This window comes from Calypte anna, chromosome 21 (assembly GCF_003957555.1).
Source record: "Calypte anna isolate BGI_N300 chromosome 21, bCalAnn1_v1.p, whole genome shotgun sequence".
NCBI lineage: Eukaryota > Metazoa > Chordata > Aves > Apodiformes > Trochilidae > Calypte > Calypte anna.
Window position 1 is genome coordinate 4,180,179 of NC_044266.1, and position 24,528 is coordinate 4,204,706.

At 46.9% G+C, this 24,528-nt stretch overlaps 1 protein-coding gene across 3 annotated transcripts; it reads left to right on the forward strand.

Annotated features, from left to right (window-relative positions):
* Positions 1–9,524: 9,524 nt before the first annotated feature.
* H6PD (hexose-6-phosphate dehydrogenase/glucose 1-dehydrogenase) lies at positions 9,525–22,419 on the forward strand. 3 transcript variants are annotated; one of them, XM_030463525.1, is made up of 6 exons: positions 9,525–9,627; positions 12,031–12,196; positions 13,244–13,899; positions 15,068–15,185; positions 16,580–16,849; positions 17,502–22,419. In XM_030463525.1, the coding sequence occupies exons 3-6, from the start codon at positions 13,273–13,275 to the stop codon at positions 18,857–18,859; spliced, it is 2,373 nt and encodes a 790-aa protein (XP_030319385.1). In that variant the 5' UTR covers positions 9,525–9,627; positions 12,031–12,196; positions 13,244–13,272; the 3' UTR covers positions 18,860–22,419. The 3 variants fall into 3 exon arrangements, with proteins under 3 accessions (XP_030319385.1, XP_030319383.1, XP_030319384.1); XM_030463523.1 differs by lacking the exon at positions 9,525–9,627 and adding an exon at positions 9,955–10,159 and having other exon boundaries at positions 17,502–22,339; XM_030463524.1 differs by lacking the exon at positions 9,525–9,627 and adding an exon at positions 10,297–10,397 and having other exon boundaries at positions 17,502–22,339.
* Positions 22,420–24,528: the final 2,109 nt, after the last annotated feature.

The following is a 24,528-nucleotide window of genomic DNA, read 5'->3' on the forward strand; positions in this document are numbered from 1 at the left end:
TTTTGTCATTAAAATTTCACTCCTCATGCCATTAAAAAATTGTGTTCAGACTGCACTTTTCTCCTGAAAATGCAAGTTCAACTTCCGCAGCAAAAGGCTGTGCTAACACATTTACAATGCAAATTCAACTTTTGATGGCTGTAGAAACGTATTAATGCTTTGAAGTCATGAGACCTTTTTCCTTAGATTCATAAAACACTTTTTAAGCTCAGCTCAAGCAGATAAAAGCACCAAGGACATGGTCTTCTCGAAAAGGGTGCTGAAGCTGAGGTCTGAGTCTGGACATTTCAGGAAACAACTGAGTTTTTAAATGATTGCTTAAAAACCAGAGGTAAAGGCAAGTCAGTTGGGACTGCAAACCCCCCGATTCCAGGCATGGCAGCTCCGGAGACCTCAGGACGAGCAGGAAAGGGGGAATCCCTGGCTAAAGGCTGCTGCTTTGCAGATCACTTGAAGGAGAAAAGCTCTGGCACTACTGCACTCTTAAAGCTACAGTGCCCAATTTCTCCTTCGCTCTCCTGCAATGCTGCCACACAACCCCCGGCTTCTTTGGGGGGGTGACCGGGAGAGAGAGTGGGGAGACAAACTGGGAAGTGTCACGAAAGGGAGAAAGGACGGGAGATGCAGGAAGTTTCCTTTGCTGAAGTACTGCAGCAGCAAGTCGGTGCGTCCTGCTGCACTCCTGCAAAGGCTCTGCAGCTCAGCACAGGGCTCGGACTGCAGCACAACTGCACCAGCCTCAAGGCATTAAAAACCCAGCATCACCCTGCCTGGAAAATCAGCAGCAGAGATAATGCAAAATCAGAGCTCATGGCAAGTAATTTTAGTGGGTTTCGTGCTGGTTGTGGGTTTGGGTTGGGTTTTTTTTTTTGTTTTTCTTTATTTTTCTTTCTTTCTTTGTGGGTTGGTTTGTTTTTTAAAAGCAGATAAAAAGATTTCACTGATTAAGCCTCTATTGTATTGGTCCCAGAGAAAATTTAAAAGGCAGAAAGAAAATGAACTGAATGAAGTTTAATTAGCAAGCACACACCAGAAGCTGGACTTTTTAATCTTTTATCAACTATAAAAGACAACCCTGCAGGAGGAAGCACCACAGCCTCTAAAATGCCTCCCTTCCCAAAAGGGCATGCAAAGGAAAGAGCTGCCATTAAATCAGGTTAGGAAACCCTCCCTCCCTCAGAAGTTCTCTCTTCTTACCCCAAATCCACTCTGTAGAGCTCTGTTGTCTCAGAGATGAAGCGTTGTCTAGAGCAGCAAAAGTTGCAGACAGCTTCTCCTGCGAGGGAGGCAGGACCTGGCATAAGTAGTGTCAGATGGGTCCTTGCACTGGAGTGATGCCGGGAGAGCCCAGAGCTGTTCAGACAAGCAAGGAAAAAAAAAAAAAAAAAAAGAGGGGGAGGGGGAGTTAAAAAAGTCTTAAATCCCTGACACTGCAAGAACCCTGATCCTATAGGATCGTGTCTAAAAAACCAGCGCTCGCTTGCTGCTCAGCCGTGTTTCCTGACAAGGTGGAGACTGAGCCTGCTGGGTTTGCTCACCTGGGGATGTTGCTCTTGCAAGAGCTAAAATGAAAAGCAAATCAGAGATCTGCAGAAGCCTCTCAAGTGTATTCTGTTCCAGGCTGAGTTAGTCTGATTTCAGGGTGCAGTATGGAACTTCCTCAGGAGTCAGCAGTGGCTTCTCAGATTCAGGGAGAGTGCTCTTTAACTTGAATCAGTAAGGACAGAGGATGACAAATAGAACACTGCCAAAAAGAAATAGCTCTCTCCACGGTCTTGCTAACACCAGTCTTAACCACCTCGAGAATTCAGATAGAAGCTGCAAGCACAAATATTGGAAACAAACAAAACCAAAAAACCCAAACAAAACCAAAACAAACAAAAAAACACCACCAAAAAGATCACACCTTTCATAAACCTTTAACAAGCCTGATTTTTTCCCCAATAGACAGAACAGCATAAAGTCTGATCCAAAGACCCATCACTAAGTTCAGCAAAGCTATGTTGTTTTCAACCACCTCAGGCCTAGAAAAGCTTTTGGCCCGGTGTATTCTGCTTCTCACTGGTTTGGCAGAATGCACAACTTATCCCTCAACTATTCCAGTGATTAAGCTATTGGAAAGCTACTGCTAAAGAAGCTGTGTAGAGCCCTGTATTTCATGGTGGGCTCAGCCCATTTTCACTGCAGATTCAACAAGCACAGAGCCAACATGCATCAGGCCACTTTACTTCTGTTTCATGTAGGACTCACCACAGAACAAAAGAACCCCTGTCCTGAGAGCAGACTTCACTTTTCATCTTAGAGTTACCAATTACTAATGATTTCTGGTTCTGTTATTCTCATCTCCAGTGTTAAGTGAGAATAAAGAAGAGAAACCAGTGTAGACTCAAGGTTACAGAGGGATATTGCCAGGGGTCCACTGAACCAGGCAGCATTTAAAACATGTGGGCAAGAGCTCCACAGCAGGCTGGCTCTGCAACCAACAGTTGCAGTGATAGTTTTCAAACATGTTCATTTTTCATCCACATACTTCAATGCACCACAGCAAAATGCCAAGTGTACATCAGGGCCAATCTAAATTTATGATTGCCTTTTGTTACCACTCTTGAAAGTTTTGTTTTGTTTTTTGGGTTTGTTTTTTTGTTTTGTTTTGTTTTTTGTTTTTATTCCTCAGATATGCTGAGAATCCTGGCACTGACTGGAAAGCCTTTTCCTTCCTTTTCACCTTCATTGCTTTTCCATTTGGAGATTAGCTTTTGGACTGACCATTTACACTGCTTGTCAGTTGCATAGCCCAAGCCCACAGGATACCTGTTCTTTGCCAGGTGTGATGTAGTAGTATCTGGAGAGGGAGATCAGCATGTCAGTCATCACCACCAGCTCAGCAGAGCTCTAGCCCATCATTCAAGGGACTGGGTCAGTTTTTATAAGTTTATACCTGTTGCAGAAGGTTGTATACTCAGTTTCTCTGGTTTTACAACACCACAGAAAAGCAGAGACACAAAGGTGGGTATTCAGCTTGGTATTTATAGTTACTTGTGCCTGGCTGCCAGCACTGTACTGCTGTGGGCACTGCATGGCAGAGTTAGCATTGACAGGAAGGATACTCTTGGTGTAAAAAAAGCCAGTGTGTCTGCAGGCCTTCAGTGACACCTCAAGGTAGGCTAAAACCAGCAGCAAGAAGAGACTCCCCTGAATGTCAGTGTTTTACTGACATTTTATACATCTTTGCCAAGACTTTGAAAACATTAATTTCCTGAAGTGTTTCACAATACTTCAAAGCCACTCACCCTAATAACCAGAAACATATAGTTAATCTGAAGTACGTCAGATAAGAAAAAGCAGCAGCTTTTTGGAACAAAGCTACAACGCACAGCCTGGATGCAGTATGCCAAGGACTGCACTGAACAACACATCCCATCCCAAACTGCACCAATTTGCTGCTGCAACCCAGCCCATTAATAGTAACAGGGTTATGCCTTTTGGTGCATTTCACTTTGTTGTAGGAGAATGCTACGATGGAGGGGTTTGTTTGGTTTTTTTTATCAGTCAGTCTAATCTTACCTTGGGATTAAGATAATAGCAGAGGGAAATCTTTACAACTTTGCTTTCCCACTCAGCTGGAGAAAACCTTTGACTTTCCTCAGCTATATTCATGCAGTTCAGGAGTGCAGCAGTCCTGGCCTGATCAGCTTTCAGACATGAAGTGCAACACAGTATTATGCCATCAGATACTGCTTTGGCCACTGTTTGTATTAGAATGTAAAGGTGGCTGGTAGATTGTGGGTTTGCTTTTATTACAGTTTCTAAGACTTCTTAGATACAAAAAATAGCCCTACTGCAATGGTTAAACCTGTATCACTCAATAAGAATTCAGTATAAATTCAGTATAAAAGTAGACACTGACACTCTGTGTGGCGCTGTCTACTCAGAATGATAAAAACCTGGGACTGAAGGTGTGAAAGCCAAAGCAAGAGCTGATATGTACCTAGACTAGGAAGCCTCCGTGTGTTTGAAGGCTTCTTCTCATAGGTGTGCTATTTACATACTAATAATTTTATTGTTCTTTTCTTAATCTAGGACAACATGTCCAATACTATTTAGTCAGGGAACTGATGTGCTGAAACCAGAACATCATCCTTTATTAACTTCAGAAGATCAGTGTGACAGTCTTCATCAGTCCATACTGACCTAAGACACAGTAACAACTGAGCTCCAGTCAAAGACATTTGGGGGCATTTCAGGCAGCTCAATGATTATAGTACTCCCTATCCACCAGGCATGTGTCCACCCTTTACATTACAAGCCAAGAGAAGTCATTCCTTACTTACCCAGCCCCAAAGCATTTGGAGAAAGCCAGCATTGCTCAGTGGCCAAAGCAGAGCCACAGCACACACAGCTGGGCTTCCAAAGACCTGCACTTCCAGTTCCTGAGCACTCCAGAAGCTGGCAGAGCCAGCCAGCCAGCAACACAAGACCTTATCTGCCTTGTGCATCTTTCTGAAGTAAATTAATCAATTATGATACAGACTCTAAACTGCTGAAGCTCTGAATGAGCTGGATCACATCAAGTACAGTTCAGGTTAGGAAATGAACAAGGAACGATGGGCAGCAAGGAGGGAATCACTTCATCTCTGAACTACCTTTGCTTGTCTTGAGCAGGCAGATTTCAGTCCACATCCACAGATTATGTCTACAACAATGGGAATTAGTAATTGCCTTATGATTTTTTTCTCATATGTGCTAAATCACTTTCTTAGTTAATCCACAAGGAGGTCCTCAGGAGCCACAAGTAATGTCTTCAGCTACTGAAAGCTAAGCAAAGCTGCCCAGTTTTCTTTATCCTCCTGCGTAAGAGGAGGATAATATTTCCCTACATTACAATGAAGAAACAGCACGTTTAGCCCGTAACTTCATTTCTTTCCTCATTTAATCCAAGACCCCACAGAGGACTGAAGGCAGCTTGTCCCAGTACTGAGGAAGATGCCAGCACTTTAATCTACTGATCAAGCTGATAGCATCACTTTGTTAGAACAAAAGGCAGAGAGTAGGTACAGTTTACTTGATTGATTAGCTCCTTTTTGTTTCAGGTGGAGTAATTGGTGTAGATTGGCCTTCATCCTCCCCACCCCCAACTCCCTTTCCCTTGTCACTGCTTTTATGGAGTATTTGCTTTTGGCTGCCTTCTGGTTGCTGAGGGATGGCAGACTGCATCACAACTGCAGCAATGCTGCTGAAAGAGTCATCTGGTCCTGGTGAGGGACCAGGGAGGCATTGAGTCATATTCCAGTCCCAAGACTGGTTGGGGAGAGCAGCAGGGAGGTAACTGATTTAGTTAGTAACGTCCTTTGCTCAAGCTGCACAGCAAGTCTGCAGTGTTAAGGCACTTTCCTGCCCTATTCTAGGTGCACATCTGCAAGGCATTCACATCTCTACAGCTTAAAAAGTTACAGTTTAATATGAAAAGTCACAAACAACAGACACAGAAGCTCTTAGGAAGCAGTATTACTGTAATACTCTCTCACCTTGGAGTGTCTCAGCTTTGATGCTAAGCTCTTTGGAGCCAAGCTGCCCAGACCAGAGCAGTCAAGTCTTGGGTCCATCACCTGCCAGCACTACAACAGGGCTCTTGTGTAGTGCAGCTTTCCAGCCTACAAACACAGTTTGCCTGAATGCACACAGAGGGCATTATTCAATACCAAACAGGCATAGGGATTTAAACCTAAACTTCTTAAGCTGTATTGGAGATTTGCCTCTATCAGGCCTAATCAAGGCTTTACCACAAACCAACTTCAAGCACCACTGCAGCTCCAGAACTCATTAAGTAGCCAAGTCATTAACTTGCCCTAACAAAGCCTCCTCTTCTTACCCTCTCCCACACCAGTTGAACACGTGTTGTGCTTTTTACAGTCTGGTTTTCCAGAAGTCACAAGACAGCTACCTTATTTTCTACTAAGAACCCTAGCTGCTCTACAGCTGTTTGTTGGTTTGGTTTTTTTTTTCCTTCACAGTAGAATTTAACAGCCTTACATGAAGTCACATGAACCTGATAATCCAGAACTTCAGAGCTCTCCTGGAAAAGCAGTGCAGTGACTGACTCAGCTCCACCAGGCTCTGCAGCAGCATGACCAAGCAGGGCTCCCAGGTCATGGAACACCACACAGAAACTGAGGAATGAGAAAGTGTAGCAGGAGGAGCCATTCTTGCTCCTGAAGCTCGACGAGCTGCTGGTCTCTTCCAGAACTCCAGCCACCACACAGCGCTTCCAGGGTAGAAGTGTAGCAGGAAGAGCCTTTCTTGCTCCAGAGGCTCCACGAGCTGCTGGCCTCTCCATGCCTCGCACCAGAGTGAGCTTCCTCCCTGGGTGTGTGTCCCACCTTTATTGGCCCCCTGGTAATAGGGGGCCTGTCCTAATCAGGCACAGGTGGACTCACACCCACTCTTTGGCAAACTCGAGGCACCTGGTTTATCTTGTTTCTCTACAAGAAAGCATCCCCAGAAATTACTCTGTCACTTGCAGCCACATCTACAGATCATTGGTAGTAGGTGCCTATCCAGAGACTAATAAATTTGGCAGATATCAGCCAAGCTTCCTCTGGATTACTTCACTAAATGTCTGCTAGACTGACACTTCCCTTACCTCTCCAAAGCAGTACAAATTGCATCCTGGCTCAGTTTCAGTTCTCCACACCTTGAGAAGTCTGGGGATCCAACACCAAAGGGCAACAATTTCCCCTTGCATAAAGCTCACTTTTTATATTGCTTTCCCCACTCTAAAATAAAGACCCACTTGCTGTGGCACAGTTCTCAATGCCAAAACACAGCCCCTACCCAAGGTTTTTAAGCTGGAGTATCTTAACTGATAAGCTGCTCTCTTCAGCTTAATACTTTATTTTCTGAAACACCAGCTTTCAACACCAGCAAGAAGAGCTCTTTTCCCTACAGAGCTTTTATTTGCTTGTAAAACACCTGGCTCCCTAATGCCCCTTCCGTTGCTAGCTGCCTTTTATTCCTTTATTGGCATCACGTCTCATCTGTCACACTGAACATATTTCCCTTAAAGGAGCAAACAACTGAGTCTGAAAAAACACTGACAGCACCACACTTTTTCTGACAAAAGCACATTCTGATCCAAACCATCATCCTGATAAGATCTTGCTTGCCCCAAATTAAGAGATGTAAGAGTTTCTTAGTGAAACAGCTGAGATATTTTTAACATGGTCAGAAAACCTATTTTATCTTCTGACCTTCATCTCAGAAATAGATGCACCACTTTTTTTCTTTTTTTTTTTTTTTTTTTTTTTTTTTTTTTTTTTTTAGACTTCCAAAAGATGACTGCACAGAGTGAACCCCCTCTACACTTTCAGCCTCAATATTTAAGTTTGGCACCACATAGATAGCTGAAAAAATGTTCTCTCAACAGAAGGTGTTAAACAACTGCCACAACTCCCAAGTTTCTACTCTATCTGGAATAATAAAAGGCTCAAGTCACCAGGGCCTCAGCTGTTCATCTCATTCAATGTACCTGAAATATGCAGCAGGGAGTTTGCACTTTAATAATATATGCTACGGTGTATGGCAACCCCCCTTGTTCTTCCAGAACAGAAAATAGTAAAAGGGGACTCCCATTTACCTCTTCTGACAGCCTGCTATACTCACCCAGACCCAGATTAGCTTCTGAGAGCTAAGCCAGCTTTATCATCAGGTCATTAACAGGTTAAATACATAGCTATGGGATAGAGCACTGATTCCCCAAAGCTTCATGCTAAATGTACTGTGTAGTAATATCACATAGAGTAGTAAGGGGAGACCTCTGGAGCAGGATTATTTGTCTAGCTGGCTCTTTCAGATGAGTTATCAACCCCCTCTCCGTTTGATTTGTTAAATTTCATCACTTCAGTTATGCTTGTGATCCACACTCTGCTGGGTTTCAGAACTAGGACCACTGTTGGAGACATCTAGCTCCTACCCAATCCAAAGCTGCATTAGTAACATGGTCAGAATCATAAAGCAATGTGTAATGTGAAGCAGGGTAGTCTGCAGTCTCCCTCATCCCTGGCTGGGATCAGTATCCTGCAGACAAACCTTGGTGCTGTGTCACTGACACCCTTGCAATGCCATAAAGAGTCTGTTTGAGATCAGGCACATGTGCTGATGGAAGAACCACCAGAACAGAAGGATGCAGAAGGATACAGCATCCAGAAAGTATATTGTGAATATAATTCAAAGCTGTATCACAAATATTATGTGAAATTTGTCTTGTGTATAATAAAATTTCTAGATTACCAGCCTGAGCAGCAAGGTACCCCAATTCTGTTCACAGTTCTGCCAAGGTGACTCAGTTTTCCCATCTGTAAAGTAGTTCTGGCAAAGTGTATCTATTTGTGTAAAATCGTTTGAGACTTTCAAGTGGAAAAGACATTATGAATGGTGTTTTGTCTTGCCATGTAATGTAGTACCCTTTATTAATAGTTATAGCTATTTAACTGCGTGAAGTTCACTTTACAACCCCTTGCTACTGCCACACAAAATCATGGTTTGGAAAAAAAAAAACAACAGCATTTTCTAGGATGGTCTAGATGGTATCTGTGAAGTCTGTCTTGAGACAAAGAAGTTTTTAAGATTCATATTCCTTCATATTCATATTCCTTTTACTTGTTGCTTCATGGGGAGCTGGTGGAATCCATAATTAGAGCCCTGCTACAGCAGTGAACCCAGTGCTAGCAGAGACCCTGAGTCCAACTACAGCCTGCTTAAGCAACTGTAAGGATTTATATATATTAACATACTTAGTGGAGCCAACTAGAGAAATGATACCTGTGACATTGATCATTCCAGTGAATTTGAAAACAGCTGAGCTCTGGTGGAAGTTTTACATCACACCACAACATTTATGAGTGCTGGGAAGGAAGAGGAGGCATTTGTAGAATTTTGCTTCCCTCCTGGCTGGCTCTCATCACTCCACCTAAAAGCACTGTCAAGCTGAGTTGAAATACACTCTACGAGGTTTACAAGGAGACATTGTATAGAAAACATAGGACGGCAGTTGTGATTGCACCTGAGTAGTTAGAAAATAGTATATTAGAATGACAATAATTTGGACACAGAGCAAGGCAAGATCAGTAGGCAAACAGACACACAGAGATACATCTGGATATAAATGACACCAGCCAAGGCAACGGCGGAAAATAGAGAAACTTTCCGGCAGTTACTGGAAGTCCGGACCTCAGAAAAGGTTTTAGTGTAACAGTGCATTGCAAACCTCCACAGCCCAAGAGAAGCCACCGTGCACCCATCCACAGGGACACGTCTGATGCAAACCACGGGCGTCAACAGGGTGTCAGCCTCAGTGCCCAGGACACAGTCACAGTCACAGCGAGGGTGCTCAGCTGGGGCTGGGCGAGGGTGTCTGTTTTCCACAGAGGGAGGGCCCCCAGAGACCTGCCCCCACTCCCCTCTTTGCCCCGCGATTTTCGCCCCTCCCGACCGTCCCTGTCCGGCAATAAACGACGCCAACCGCAGAGTCAACGTGGGGTGGGAGGAGCGGCCCGGCGGGAGGGGAACTTGTGCCGGGCCCGCCCGCAGCCTCTGCCACCGCCCCACCGGCGGGCCCGGGGTGGGAGGGAGGTGAGTGGGGGGCGGCGGTAGGGACGGGCGGGGGGTTCGGAGGATGGACCGGTCTCTGCGCGGCGTCCCGGGCTGCGGCTACGTGTGGGCAGCCGGCAAAAAGCGGCCTTCTCCCGGGCAGAGCACCGCAGCGGCCTCCCCGCTGCTCAGCCGGGGCCGAGGGCGTTCTGCGCTTCCCCGCTCCCCGGGCCGGCGGGGGCTCCGCGCTCCCTGGTGCCCCGGCGAGGGAGCCCGGGGAGGGCTGTGCCCGGAGAAGCGAAGGGCAGAGGCGTTTTCCGGGAGCGCGGGGTGCCCGGCCCCGCTCCATCGCACGCCTACCCCTGTCCATCCCGCTTCCCACCCCCGCCGGGCTCTGCGCGTCCCTCTCCCTCCTGCCTCTCTACCTCTGTCGGGGAGAAGGGATGTTCACCGAGTGCTAGGAAGCACTCCCCAGAACTCGGGAAACCGGGAGGAACTCGCCAGCGGACATGTATGGGGAAGGTGGATGTTGAGCCTGGGGTCCCTCCTGGCGCAGGTTGGCTGTAGGAGCGAGGTACAGACACGAGAGATTTCATCGCTTGGTTTTGGTGTCTGTGTGGCTGAGATGGTGCCTACCCACCGTAGTTATTTTTCTCCCTGTACCTCTGTTCTCCTACTTTTCCAAGGCTTCGGAAACTGAGCTACCGGGGCCAGAGCTCGCTTTTTAGGAGTGAGGCTGTGTATCAGTGCTGCCTTGGATGGGTAACAGGAAAGGCCAAACACTAATTCCTGCATCTCAGTTTGCTTTTAATGTGTCTCCACACGAAGCCTCTGATGATGGGGTCATTCCTGCTCTCATGTTTGCATATTCAGAAGACCAGTATGTTTTTCCCTATTCTCAAGGAATGTTGAACTCTTTCCTTCGTGTTAGCTTTTGAGGAACCCCAGGCCACAATGCACTTGGCCAGGCAACTCTTTGTTATTTTTCATTGGGGATGCAGTAGTAACAAAAACATAGTTTTTCATTTGTTCAGTACAGGAGGGGAACTTACTATACCTGAAAGAAGCTCCTATGAAACTGGAACTCCCATGACAATACCAGGCAATGCAGTCTCACACTTTCTGCTGGGTTAAGCTCTTAATGTTTCATATGGATTGGGCCCAGGAGTCTTTTCCTGAAGCCTGACTGAGTAACTTTGATCTGGCTGGCTGGGGGATTTTTAAAGGTTTATTTTTAATGTGAGCAGTGGTGATTATCAGCTATGAAAGCAGTAAACAAACATCCCTGGATTTTCTGTGCATATTTTGGGCAGTGTAGCACAATATTTTGCAATTGGGAGTGTTGTGAAACAGGTTTTTGGTTGGTTTGGAAATACTTGTGACTGTGTAGCTGCATCTGCCAGGAAACTCCTTGGCTAATTCACTCAGCTCCTTATGTACGTGGAAAAGAATGACCCACCCAAACCCATCCCATTCCATAGTAGGTACCTGCTCTACAGCTATGGTTTCTGAACAACATCACAGTAACTTCAGGCCTGCCAGGGTGTAGCAAGCAGCAAGTCAAACTTCTCTAGGTTCCTGGAACATAGTTTGCTCAAGCAAATGTAAATATTACTTTATGGCACTGAGGTGCTTTATCTTCTGCATTATAACCCAGTAGTGGGGGAAGGAAAACCCAAACTCTGCTTGAAATACAATTACTCACCCAGCTGGCAAAATGTTAGGAGCCATATTTCTGTCCCCCTGCAAGTGCCAGCACTATTTGCTGCACTCCTTAAGTGGGTACATGGAACTTAAATAGCACAACAGGAAGGGAGACAGTCACAACAGAAAGCTGTTAGGCACAAGTTAGATTTACAGACTATGATCTATCTTATTGAAGCTCTCCAGAGAAGAGCAATGGATGCTGCTGTCTCTGACTAATGTCGTGCCCTGTTGGCAGCACTGAGGCTGTGTCCTTGCACCATGGCAGAGTAGTGGGCTTCTGTTATGGTTGACTACCTGGTGCTCAGCTGCATGGTGATTTTCATGCAGGAAATAGGAAAGGAAAGCCAAGGAGTCTCTGTGCAAGCTGATCTTTGAGAGGAGAGCCTGGGTGCCCAGAAAACACAGCAGCATCACACAAGTGCTGTCCTGCTGTCCTAGGGGGGGGCTCACTGAAACTGCCCCATCTCACTGCATCAGGGTTGTAGTCTTGGGAGGCCCTTTCTTCTGAGAGGTGGAGTGGGGGGACTGCTCCTGGGGAGGCACACTAAGGTCTCAGCTGGAGAGCTGCAGCATCTGTCTGAGCTCACATACAAAGCAGAGGAGCAGGAGTGGGGTTTGCCTGCTCAGAAGGTTTAGCCACCATGTATGAGCTGAGAACTGGGATGTGCTGGGATGTTGCTGGCAGAGGCATGTTCATTTTTTCTCTTCTGTAACTGGGTCTTTCCTCCCATTTACCAGAAAGGGAACAACCTGCCTTATCTTGCTTGCTCACCTGACTGTTGATCGGAAAGTCTGCCCTGTGCTCAGTCACAGAAGAGAGATCTGAGCTCTGCAGGCACTGTGAAGTCAAGTTTCCAGCTACTTCTGCCACTTGAAGACTCTGTAAAGCTCCTGTGTCACTCAGGTGAGTCTGCTGAGGGAGAGAAATAGGAGATTTATAAAAAATGGTTTGAGCTGCAGGTAGAGATATTAATAAGTTTCTTGTTTTTATTTAGTTATCCTCATTCTTTAACTGATTTAGATCTTGTGTTGATTTAATGATGTAACTTTTTCTGGGAGCTTTTCAGGGGTAGAGTGAGTCAAGAGCTAGGACAACATCTGTGTTTCATCCCTCTGCCACTCAAGGGGAGCAAGGACCAGGCCTTGTATTTTGGATTAGAGAAATAGGAATAATTAAAAATGAGCAAAAGGGCTTTTTGGTGAGGGTAACCAGCTGCTACTGGCTGCAGTGGTTTGAAGTGGAGACGACCAGAACGGGTGCTGACATGCACTTTTTAATGATGGAAAGCTGCATGAGGCAGAACACAAGCCCCACATTGTCACCTGGCGCAAACGCAACCATCATGAGGCAGCATCTAGACTGGCAGCATGTCTAGACTCAATTTTGAGGATTAAACTTCTTTCCGTGTTGTTTTATCAGACCATTTGTCTCCCAGTAGCTCATTAGAACCTAATTCAGCTCTGTTCATGAGAGCCATGGTGCACATGAGTCAGTAAAGTGCAGTATGTTAGAGAAGAGCCTCTGTGCTGGAACCGCCAGTGGTCAGGCTCATCTCTGAGCTGCTGTGACAATATTGACATGAATTAATGCCAGGACAGCATAATACCACCAGAGCAAAGTCCCAAACAGGAGATAGTTTCAAGCAGTACTTAATTTGCAGGCACACAGGGTTGTTTGTAGCCAGGTCTGAAATTTGTACTAGAAATGGATTTCAGTTTCACCATCTAAACATGATGTCTTCTACTTCTTGGTTTGCACTGGAGGCTGAAGTCTTACCAAGAGCCCCAGTTACTACCATGCTTTAAATCACTGAGGGGAGGAAAGACTATTGGTGGAGGATCCAAGCAGAAATCCCTGACTGTTCAGCCAAGGAAACACGGATAACTTGCATTCTTTTTGCAGTATTATAAAATGGATTGACAGATTTTCTTTTCTAATCCTGTCCTCTAGTGTTCCTGGGACACCCCTTCTGTCCCAAGATGCTGAGAAGAGTCCTGTGTACAGTGTTGTTCATGGGAGCCCTGCCACCACTGGCTGAAGCATCCCAGGGCCACATCTCAGTAGTCTTGCTGGGAGCCACAGGTGATTTGGCCAAGAAGTATTTGTGGCAGGGTCTATTCCAACTCTACATGGACCAAGTGAGCAGTGGCTACAGCTTCACCTTTCATGGGGCTGCACTGACAGCTGTGGAGCCAGGGCAGAGGCTGATGTTTGATGTGCTGAAGAAGCTGGCCTGTCCCCCAGATGAATCTCCCAACAGATGTGCTGTGCTCAAGGACCAATTTCTGAAGCTGAGTCAATATCACCAGCTGAAGACTGCTGAAAATTACACTGTGCTGAACAGAGAGATTGAGACACTGCTTCACCAGGAGGGGCTGAAGGAGGCTGGAAGGATCTTCTACTTCTCAGTACCACCATTTGCTTACACAGAGATTGCCCACCACATCAACAGCAGCTGCAGACCCCCTCCAGGAGCCTGGTTGCGTGTGGTGCTGGAGAAACCTTTTGGCCATGACCTGGAGTCAGCCCAGCAGCTAGCTGCAGAGCTGTCAGGCTTCTTCAGGGAAGAGGAGATGTACCGGGTGGACCACTACCTTGGCAAACAGGTGAGCAGTTTGCAGTGCTCAGCCTCCTGCCAGGCTGAGGGACTTAGTGGCTGGCAGAGTGTTGGGTGTCAGCTCTGCATCTAAGGAAAGTTTTGTTTCCCTCTCAAATCCAGGCAGTCGCTGAGTGTGCTCCCAAGCCTCCATTTACTTATGGATTTCTGTTATTCTTGTGCTGTGCTGTTCTCCATCCTCTTACAGAGCAGAGGAAATATGCAGACCAAAGCAGGCCTTTCTCCCTTTAGAGTGAGGAGGGTCCCCTCTCCAGAGGGAAGCCAGGGTGCATAGGGGTGAACTCTGTGTGTGCATGAAGGAGAGATGCAGAATTCATCTGGTCTTCTCGCCAAGGTCAGAGCTTTGGTTTCGCTGAATAAGCAGCGCCCTTTCCCTCTCACAGTTCTCCCATCTCATTACACACAGATCTCTTTGCTTAGCCCTGGCTTCTAGAAGCAGGTTTTAATTTGATATGATATGGAGCTAATGGTATGTTAGTTTTGTGGGGTGTTTAGAAGGTTTCTTCCTGCTGTGTGCTCTAGTCAGGGCATGGAAGATCAGCTGCTGCAGGGACAGCTTGGGATGTGGAGCTGCATTGTCCCAGGGGAATGTGTTCAAGGACATGCTGTCCTTGTTTTAGAGGAATGTGATGCTACATTTTGAAAGTAGCCTGTTCCAGCCATGCCACTATGGCCAGATTTTACTCAGAAGGTTGCATGTCAAGCTGCAAGGAGAGCATCTCTACTAACGTGGGTGTTTTATTTTGTTTTGTTTTGATGCCCAAAATTGCAGGTGGCTTTGGTGGTGTAAGCATCTGATCTGATGTATTTCAGCACTTTGGAACTGCATGTTAGTCCTAGGATGGTCTGACTCAGCCTTTTGTCCTTTGATAGACATCAACTGAGTGCCTTGCAGTTTGTAATTCAGCCTTTTTCACATGAAACCTCAAAATGCCTCACAAGGACCTTTAACGTCTGCTCTGTACAGTCATTACAGACCCCAGTGTGCATCCCTGCAGGCTCTCTTGCTGATTTTCTCTTCTCTGGTTCTCTGCTGTGTCATATGTCTGCTGCCACTCCAGAGCTGGCTGCATCCCAGTGCTGAATGGAGCAGCGAGGCAGAGGTACTGTGGAAATCCAGTGAGTTTTTGTTGGGTCTTTGGTTTTTCCCTTCACAGGCTGTAGCCCATATCCTGCCTTTTCGACATCAGAACCGACGGTTTCTGGATCCAATTTGGAACCGACACCATGTAGAAAGAGTGGAGATTGTCTTGAAAGAAACTGTGGATGCTAAAGGTTGGTGAGGCAAGTGTGCAGAGCTGTGAAAAAGGAGACCTGGGCAGGTTTACTGATTATGGGAAGGTGGCCCTTGGGGTGGTGCTGGCGCAGAAACAAAAAGGAGCAGATGAATGGTACTTTGCTCGGGTTTGGAATCAGTGCAGTCTAAGGCCACTTCAGTTCAGTGCTGCAATAATCTGGTTGTTGTAATTATCAATCCTTTTGCATTCCTGTCCTGTTAGCTATCAAGCTCACACTGAGCATACATTTGCACTATTTGGAAGATACTTTTGCATCTTTTGCTCATTTGGCAAGTCGGTCTCAGTCCAGCTACTTAGGAAAGTCTGTGCCTGTTTCTTTCCCTTCCTCTCTGTAGTAAGAGGATTGCAGAGCCCAGGGCTGCTAGCATGGGTCTCCTGCTGAAGGACACGGCTGCAATCTCTCCCTGCAGTGCTGCAGCATCCACTCTGCAGTGCTCAGCATAAAGCACTCAGGGCTGGACTGCCACCCACAGCACTTCTTGGGATGTCAGGCGCCCTCAGTTCTGCAACATCAGGAGTGCTGCTCCACTCACTTTACCTCCTCTTCTCTTTTTCTCTTCCCTCCCTTTCTTCCTCAGCCATCACAAACTCAGTGAAGGCAACTTTATTAAACTTGGAGTAGTCTTTTTGGTTTGGCAGCTCAGACCTTGCCTGGGCCTATCTGTGGGAGGGGGATGCACTGCAGAGGGATTGAGGGAGAACAGTGTTGTCTGTGTGTAGCCCCAGCTATACCCTGCACCCTCCCTGCTCTGAGCAACTTTCATTTGATGTCTTTTTTTTTTTTTTTTTTGGTCCTCTGTGCAGTTCAGCTGGCAGGCTTGCTCCCACTAAGTCTGCAGCATTGATTACATTAATGAATGTGCCTTTGGATTAGAGCAAGGGAGATAAATGTTATCAATCAATAGGGGAAGCCTATGGCTGTGATGTAGTCTGCAGTGTTCAGCCTGCTGCTGGGGACTACAGAAAGGCAGTGGTTTGAGTCACTTTCTTTAACAGTGCATTGTCCTTGTTCCCCTGCTCCCACCCGCATGAGAAGTCAGGCAGAGAAATATAAGCAAGGCTTTGTACATGAATTTTGTCTTGGAGGGCATGAAAACCAGGGGAAAAGCATGAGCAGTGCTCATTCGGGGCCCAGCTTCAGCTGTTCTGTGGATGTGGTGTGTAGCTGTGGGGCTGCTGGATGATGGGACATCCACAACTTCTTTAAGCTGGAGAGCTTCAATTGTTAAGCCAGGAGAAGAGGACCTTGGTGCAAACCAGTTAGGACTTGTGCCCTTTGTTCTCCTTGAAACGTGTCTTACACATGCAGAGGCTGAGGCTGCAAGATAACCACATCAGTTTCCCAGTCTCTTACCTCCCTTTTGCCCTCAGGCCGCATCAGTTTCTATGAGCAGTATGGAGTCATCCGGGATGTGCTGCAGAACCACCTCACAGAGGCCTTGATGTTCCTGACCATGGAGCTCCCAGACAATGTCAGCAGAGCTGAAGAGGTTTTGCAGTGCAAGCTGAAGGCCTTCCAGTCCTTGCAGGGCCTGGAGAAAAAGAGTGTTGTGTTGGGTCAGTACCAGGCATATACCAGCCAAGTACAGGAGGAGCTGCAGAAGGCACAAGACTACATCAGCACAACACCAACCTTTGCAGGTGAGAGTTTGGGCTGGGCCCTGGAGAGGGGTGTAGTCTGGAGCTGAGGTGTGCAGGAGTTGCCTTGCATGGTGATACCAGCTCCATGACTCTGGACTTCACTGCTGACCCAGGGATGTCTCCAGGTACCCACCAGCATGGTAACTGGGAGCTGTAACAATACTGTCATGTTAGTTAGCTAACTGTCCTCTGAATGGGAAGCACTACATAGGAGCCAGGTCCCATTATTCTTGGTAAGATTTCTGCTTTGTTTTCAGAAGTGGCCTGCAGACTACTCTGCCTTTTCATGAAGCTGACTTGCTCTTTCATCTGAGGGCTAAGGCATTGGCAGTTCTCTGTGATTAGCAGACCACAGGGTCTTCTCTGGCCATGCTGTTTTCTGAACACTGAAGATTTTGTCTGCATGATATCTGTGCTCAGAAACTGGTTTCCTGCAAGATGAAAGGAGATAATCAAGTAGGATACCTGGGAGGAAGCACAGCAGGGTAGTTGGAGAGCAGTTAGTCCAGTGATGTTATGAAAGAGCTTAATGTGAGACAGTGATGCTAAGATGTCCAGGAGTTAAGGAGAATGATGGGTGGGTGATAGAGATCCCCTCAAATCTGCTTGCTGTTCATTTTTCATTTGGTGGCTGAGCTGACTGTCGTTTCAGGTGTGCTGATTCACAGTGACAACCCACGATGGGAAGGAGTCCCTTTCCTCCTCACTTCTGGGAAAGCTCTGGATGAACGGGTGGGTTATGTCCGAGTTCTCTTCAAGAACCGGGCCTACTGCCCCCAGAGGGAGACTCTGAGGGATGCAGAGCACAGCCAGTGTAAAGCCAAGCAGATCATCTTCTACATTGGGCACGGTGCACTCAACACCCCTGCAGTGCTGGTGAGCAGAAATCTTTTCAGGCCCATCATGCCAAAGGACACTTGGAGAGAAGCAGAGGGTCAGTCAGACCTGCACATTTTTGGACAACCTTTGTCTGATTACTACATGTACAGCCCTGTGAAAGAGAGAGATGCATATTCTGTCCTCATCTCCAACATCTACCATGGAAGGAAGGACTTCTTCATTACCACTGAGAACTTGCTGGCCTCCTGGGCCTTCTGGACACCACTGCTGAGTAGCATTTCCCACCTGCCCCTGCGCCTCTACCCTGGGGGTGTGGAGAACCAGCACCTCTTGGACTTTGAAATGATGAGTGGGGAAGTGGCATTCACACTGGCAGAGCCATTGGAACTGCTGAACCCCAGCAGGCTGATGCCAAATGATTACAGGACAATTCAGTCCAAATTTCGTCAAAATCCCCTGGTCTCAGCATGGTCTGAGGACCTGATTTCCCAGCTGGCTTCTGACATTGAGAAGACAGCAAGCAGGACCGTGGTGCAGACTGGGCAGTTCCACCTGGCCCTCTCAGGTGGCTCAAGCCCTGTGGTCCTTTTCCAGCAGCTGGCAAGGCACCACTATGCCTTCCCCTGGAAAGACACCCACATCTGGCTGGTAGATGAACGTTGTGTCCCTCTCGCTGACACCGAGTCCAACTTCTTCACTTTGCACAAGCACCTCCTCCAGAGGGTCAGGGTGCCCTACTTCAACATCCACCCCATGCCTGTGCACCTGAACCAGCGGCTCTGTGTGGAAGAGGACAGAGGCACAGAGCTCTATGCCAAGGAGATCATGGCCCTGGTGGCCAATGCCAGCTTTGACCTGGTGTTGCTGGGGATGGGCACCGATGGGCACACTGCCTCGCTCTTCCCTCACTCTGAAACTGGTTTGGAAGGGGCTCAGACTGTGGTGCTGACTGAAAGCCCTGTCAAACCTCACCAAAGGATGAGCCTTAGCCTACCCCTTATCAACAAGGCCAGGCTGGTGTTTGTCCTGGTTTTGGGGAAGGGTAAGCACAACATCACCACCCTGCTCAGCAGAGTGGGCCATGAGCCAAGGAAATGGCCCATCTCTGGTGTCAGCCCCAGCTCTGGACAGCTGGTGTGGTACATGGATTATGAAGCTCTGCTTGGGTGACACCTTCACAGTGTGCCTCCTCTCTTGTCTGCCTGGCCCTCATAGCCTGGATTTTCCTATGCAATGTCCATGTTTTCCTGTTGCCAGCAGCAGCTTCATCTCTGACAGACTCTTCTACCCTTCTGGGAAATCTGTGGTCTGTGGTGCCTCTGACATTTGAGCCCAGAAAGGAGCTGGGCTCAGTGTTCAGAGCTAAGTAGGAGCCAAGAGCCCAGTGCAGCATTTCTGGCTCTGCCAGGGATTCTGACTGTGACTTTGGACAAATTACCTCACCTTGAAGCACCTCAGTTTTCCCTGTCAGACCTTTGTGGTTATTAGCACTTAACTACCTCGCAGGCATGACAGGAGACTTGTAAATTAACTACCTGCCAATTTTTGCATTTTTACTTTTGAAATTCTCAGGCTAGAAGACATTAATAACATCTTCATCCTCAGTCTGCCCCGCTCAGCCTGACTGTGACAGTCATTGCCACAGTACAATGATGGTTCTGTGCAGAGGGGGCTGTAGTCTCATGTGTGCAGCCCGTGTTGGTATCAGGCAGCTGTGACCCTGGCCACGCTCTCCTGAAAGCACTGCTGCCTGTTTGCTTTGTGGCATGTGGCCCCTCAATGCTGCCACTGATTTGAGAGCTCACTGCAGTCCTGAGGCTTTGCAAATTGCCCAGCAGCAGAGGCTGAGTTTATAAGCAGTAATTTGCTGTTTTCATTAAGTGGGTACCACAGGGAAAGGAGGAAGAATCACAATTCCTCCTCAACATCACAATTTAGGCTGTTGGAAGAATGGGGAGGAGGTAAGCCATATGGCAGTGCACAGAGCTGTTATTTGCCTGCAGTGCAATAATTATTGAGGGAACTTCAGAGGAGTTGTTTGGGTTTAGCTAGCAAAGAAATATTTTCTTTAACCATTTTTCTCGAACTCTCTGAAATGAATTTTTCTGTTCTCAGGATTGAAGCTTGCAGCCTCATTCGGTGGCTTCTAAAATTTCTCCAGGAGGCAGCTTTGTAAACCATTTGTATAAACTTAATAAACTTTAGCTTTATAAACTAGGTATCCATTACAGCACACATGAAGGTAGCTGCAGTGTCTTCAGGTGGTGTCAGTGGGGTCTCAGCTCAAGGACTTTCATGGGGAGGGAATTTTCTCTGTACATATCTCTTGGGCACATGGACCTAGAGAACTGCACCTCTGTTTTGGCAGGACACTGTTAAGTGGTTATAGAAGTTTATAGTGCAGTTGTTCCCAGGAAGGGTTGGAGACATCTGATGCTTCTTAAAGTCACTATTCCTCCCTTCCTAATTCTCATCTTCCCAGAACACTGCACAATGGGTGTCTCTGCTTTCATGATACTCCCAAATGCTTCCTGATTTTTTCTAATGGGCAATTTAGCACAGCACTGCACCAGAATGCAGCTTTTGCTGAGCGCAAGACGTGAGAATTGGGGCTGATGGTCCACGTGAAGATTAGAGGCATTCTCACTCACCCAGGGTGGCACCAGGATAGGACAGAGCTGCAGCAGGAAGGCAGAGCATGGATGCTGGCTGCCACCAGCAGGGATTCCTCATAGGAATAGGGGCCACTTTCAAGGGGATTTTTCTCTTATCAATGCTGGCCCTGTTTCTGCAGGGAAGTAGCTGTGTGTGGCTGACCAGGTGGGGATGGTGGGTCTGAGGTGGCCCAGTTGAATGCTACTCTTTCAGCAGGGCTGGTCTGGGGCTGTGCCAGGCTTGGTCACCATTCACAGCCCTGCAGCCTCACAAAGGGAAAATGCAATTCTCAGGAGCTGGACCTGGTGAGCCCTTAGGGACCTGGGAGCCTGAAGTATAGGGAAGGAGAGAGACTTCCCTTTGGAAAGCTGGGCAGTAGGCTTCAGATCCTTCCCTGCACAGGGATCTGCTGAATCCTAGTGATGAAGATGCAGATCCTGGTACAAATAGGTGCTCTGGTCTGACAGCAGATGAAGCAAGGTGGGCAGGTGTGTTCAGCCTGTGTGCCCAGGTTTCCCAGTTCCTGCCTTGCAGCACAATGCTTATCCTGATGCAGAAATTTTCCTCTCCTAATGCACCAAGTGAGCTCCAGGGAGCCTGTTACCCATCAGCAATGAGGTAACTGCTGATGGGTACCTCAGCAGTATGGTTATGTTCTCTCCATCAGGGAGAACATAACCTGGCAGAAGCTTTGTGCAGCAGGAAAAGGCCAAATTCTCAGGGACTGGCTGTGACTTCTTGCAGATGCCCTCCCTCACCTTGCAGATGGTCCAGAAAAGCTGGATGTTACATTCTGTGTTTGACTAAACTGAGCTGAGTTGTTCTGATGTGCTTCTACTTTGCTTCCACTTGGGGAAGGAGGGGAGTTGTGGAAGTGCCTTGCCTGCTCTGGTCTGATGACTGGGCTGGCTTTTCTCCCTCTTTCATCCACCCTTGCTCCTGCCTCTTTCATGGTTACAGGCAGGCTTAGCTACCAGAACAAACAGCAAAGGGTGAAAATAAATCACAGGGGAAGGAAAAAGCAGAGAAAAGCAGGAGGAAGGTGAGCACTGCAGGTTCCTTGCTGCAGGACTTGCTTGTCAATGAATATGTAGAATGTGGAGTCTGGAATAAGAGGAGTTAACTGGAATAACTCTCTTCACAGTTGAGTACTAGCAAATCCTGGCTCCGAAGTTACCACAGTGGCTGAAACAGCTGTGCAGAGGAAAATGTTTTAGGTCTGGTATGTCCATAAATCCAAGCATCATAAAACTTCATTCCAGTTCTTTTGTATTTGGTGTGAGGGAACAAGTTTTAATGAAAACTTGACCTATGTAAGAATAAACATGCTGTTATGAATGACAGAATTCATTACTGCTTTATAGATGACTGGCATTGATGTTTTCTTATTTCTCCACACTTTCTTGTTAGTATTTATCTGTCACCTCTTGAATTAAACACTGACTTTAGAGAGGTCTATTTGCACTTTTAAATAAGTGTGTGTTTGGGCTATAAGGGTTTTTTTTAGAACTGTGTTTTCTTTTAACAAAGACAATTCCTGTTCAACTCTGTAATGCTGAACATTTGCCAAATGAAAACCAAGTATTTTTAAATAGATAAAATCTGTGACTTGCAAGAGAATGACTGTGGATGGGAAGAAGGGTTAAATGAGCAACAAATCTGATGAGGAAGAACTGTAGAAATCCAGTGGGCTTTGGGCCAAGGAAGCAGTGCTATTTTTATTTTCTGCAAGCTATTAATAGCAGGTGTGCACCTTTTTGAGAGCTTGTATTAACCTTTCTTTGCAAAAGCAACTCCATGGAGTAAATTCTTACAGTCTGTTTTATTGATACCTATTTTATTATTTTTTAAATGGCAAGGGCATTTCTAGAATTCAGTGATATGATTATATGGATGTTTTACAGAAAACTGACACTGGAAGTAATTAATTTTTCACTTGAACCTTTTATAAATCAAGATGTAAAATCTTATTTTCCCATGAGTAAAGTTTTGTGATTCCTTCCATGTTCTGTAATGAACTGAGAATTGTATTTATAAGAAATAAATATTTTTAATAAAAAGTCTTTTAATTTTTTTCAAAGACTGGTGGTCATTCTGGTTTTATTCCTGACCTCTTGGTGAGTGAATTTTTAAATTTCTGTTTGCACAGAGGACAATGTTGAATTTTCTGTGGTGTGAAGCCAGCATTTAAATGTGCACTGTGACTCCTTTTTGTATATTGTCCAAACAAAGCCAGGATTTATCAAAACAGATGAACAGCCAGAGACCCTTTAAGGTGAGAAGATGGACAGGGTCCTGAAACCACCAGGCACTGGGAAAGTCTCCACTGATCCCCATTATCTCCCTGAGTTGCAGTTCTATAGATGCAGGATTAGTGAATTTTCACCAAACCCATGGAGCAGAGGCAGTGGTGGTAAAAGAAGCAAAACTTTCAGTGTCAATGCTTCAAAGCTTTTTGGTTCTGTGCTTGATTTCTCCTTTGCCCACAGCTCAGGGCAGTCCTTAGTAGGAATTGTGCCTCTGGATTCATTGCCTGCTTTAGTAGGGATTTTGTTGATTGCCTTCCTTTCCCCAAACAGATGACTGAAAACGGGGCGATTGCCTGAAAAGGGGCAAGAAAGGAGTTGGAGGGGAGGGAGTGAAAAGGAGGACATTTCGGGAGCCAGAGCTATCCCGAAACAGGATGCCTTGTAAAGTATCTTTGGGGAATGGGAATCGATCCAGTGCCTTCCAGCTGCTCACCCTGCAGAGAGCTGGCTCCATCTCCTGTAGCAATGCAGCACCAGGTCCTGCGAGCACCACTGCAGCCCCTGCCAGAGCTCTGCCCTCCAGCTGCTCCCTGCGGCGGGACCCGCTGGCTCTGCTCTGCCAGACTGCTCCATGGAGAGGAATTTCCCGCAGGAGCCGTCTTGGTGGTGCTGTGACCAGACATCACCTCATTTTTTCCTTAAACAGGGCTCCTTTTTTGTAGGCATCTCCTTACCCCCCAGACAATCTGGGTTTTGTGTACAAATACAGTTAAGTGGGTTCCTTACTGTAGATCCGAGCCTATTTTTAACTGGATTCAGGCTTTTTTTTTTTTTTTCCCCTTCCTTTTTTTTCTTTTTTTTCCCCTATGCTTTGGTTTTTTTTACATGAGCATATTTCATGGGCTGGCACAGCACTCTGAGGTTGAAGGTTTGGGGAGGTTCACCCTGGCTGCTCACAGAGAGGGAGATCCTGAGATGGGGGAGCAGAATGGGAGCTCAAATAATGTGACTCTGGCTGGAGCTGCAGCTGGTTCCAAGTTCAGCTTGTTTCCCCATGAGAAGGGGAGAAGTTGGGTCAGGGGCTAGGGAAGAAAGCAACCTGCAGTCAGGGATGGGGAAGAGGTCGGAGGAAGAGCCCAGGTACCTTGTGTCTGTCTGAGGTGTAAACATCCCATTTGGAAGTGTGCTTGTGGGATAGACCTGACTGAAGTGAAGCAGCTTGATTTGGGAAAAGCAAAAAGTCCTTGGCAAAAGAGATGGAAGAAACATGTGACTAGGATTAATCTGACTGTATGGATCCTGCATTATCCCACAGCTTCCTTAGGGATGCAGCATCATGGCTGTGCACCCCATGGCAGGATTGCTAAGGGATAGCAGGAGTCAGGACTCCTTCCAGGATGAGAATCTCTGGCCTGTGGCTTAGCAGGAGAAAGCTGAAGGAGCAGGACTCTGCCACTGATTCACTGTGGGGTTGTAGAGAAACAAGATAAACCAGGTGCCTCGAGTTGCCAAAGAGTGGGTGTGAGTCCACCTGTGCCTGGTTAGGGCAGGCCCCCTATTACCAGGGGGCCAATAAAGGTGGGACACACACCCACAGAGGAAGCTCACTCTGGTGTGAGGCATGGAGAGGTCAGCAGCTCGTGGAGCCTCAGGAGCAAGAAAGGCTCTTCCTGCTACACTTCTACCCTGGAAGCGCTGTGTGGTGGCTGGAGTCCTGGAAGAGACCAGCAGCTCGTCGAGCTTCAGGAGCAAGAATGGCTCCTCCTGCTACAGGGGGTGAGTCACAGAGTTGCTTGCCTGAGTTCCCCTTTCCTATACTATGCAGCAATAGTAAAATAAATAGCCTTGTGGGGCTAAATGTTTGGGAAAGGCTGCTAGAGGAATGGAGACCTTTATCCTGCAGCGTCCTCGCTGTGTGTACCAAGCCATGTTCAT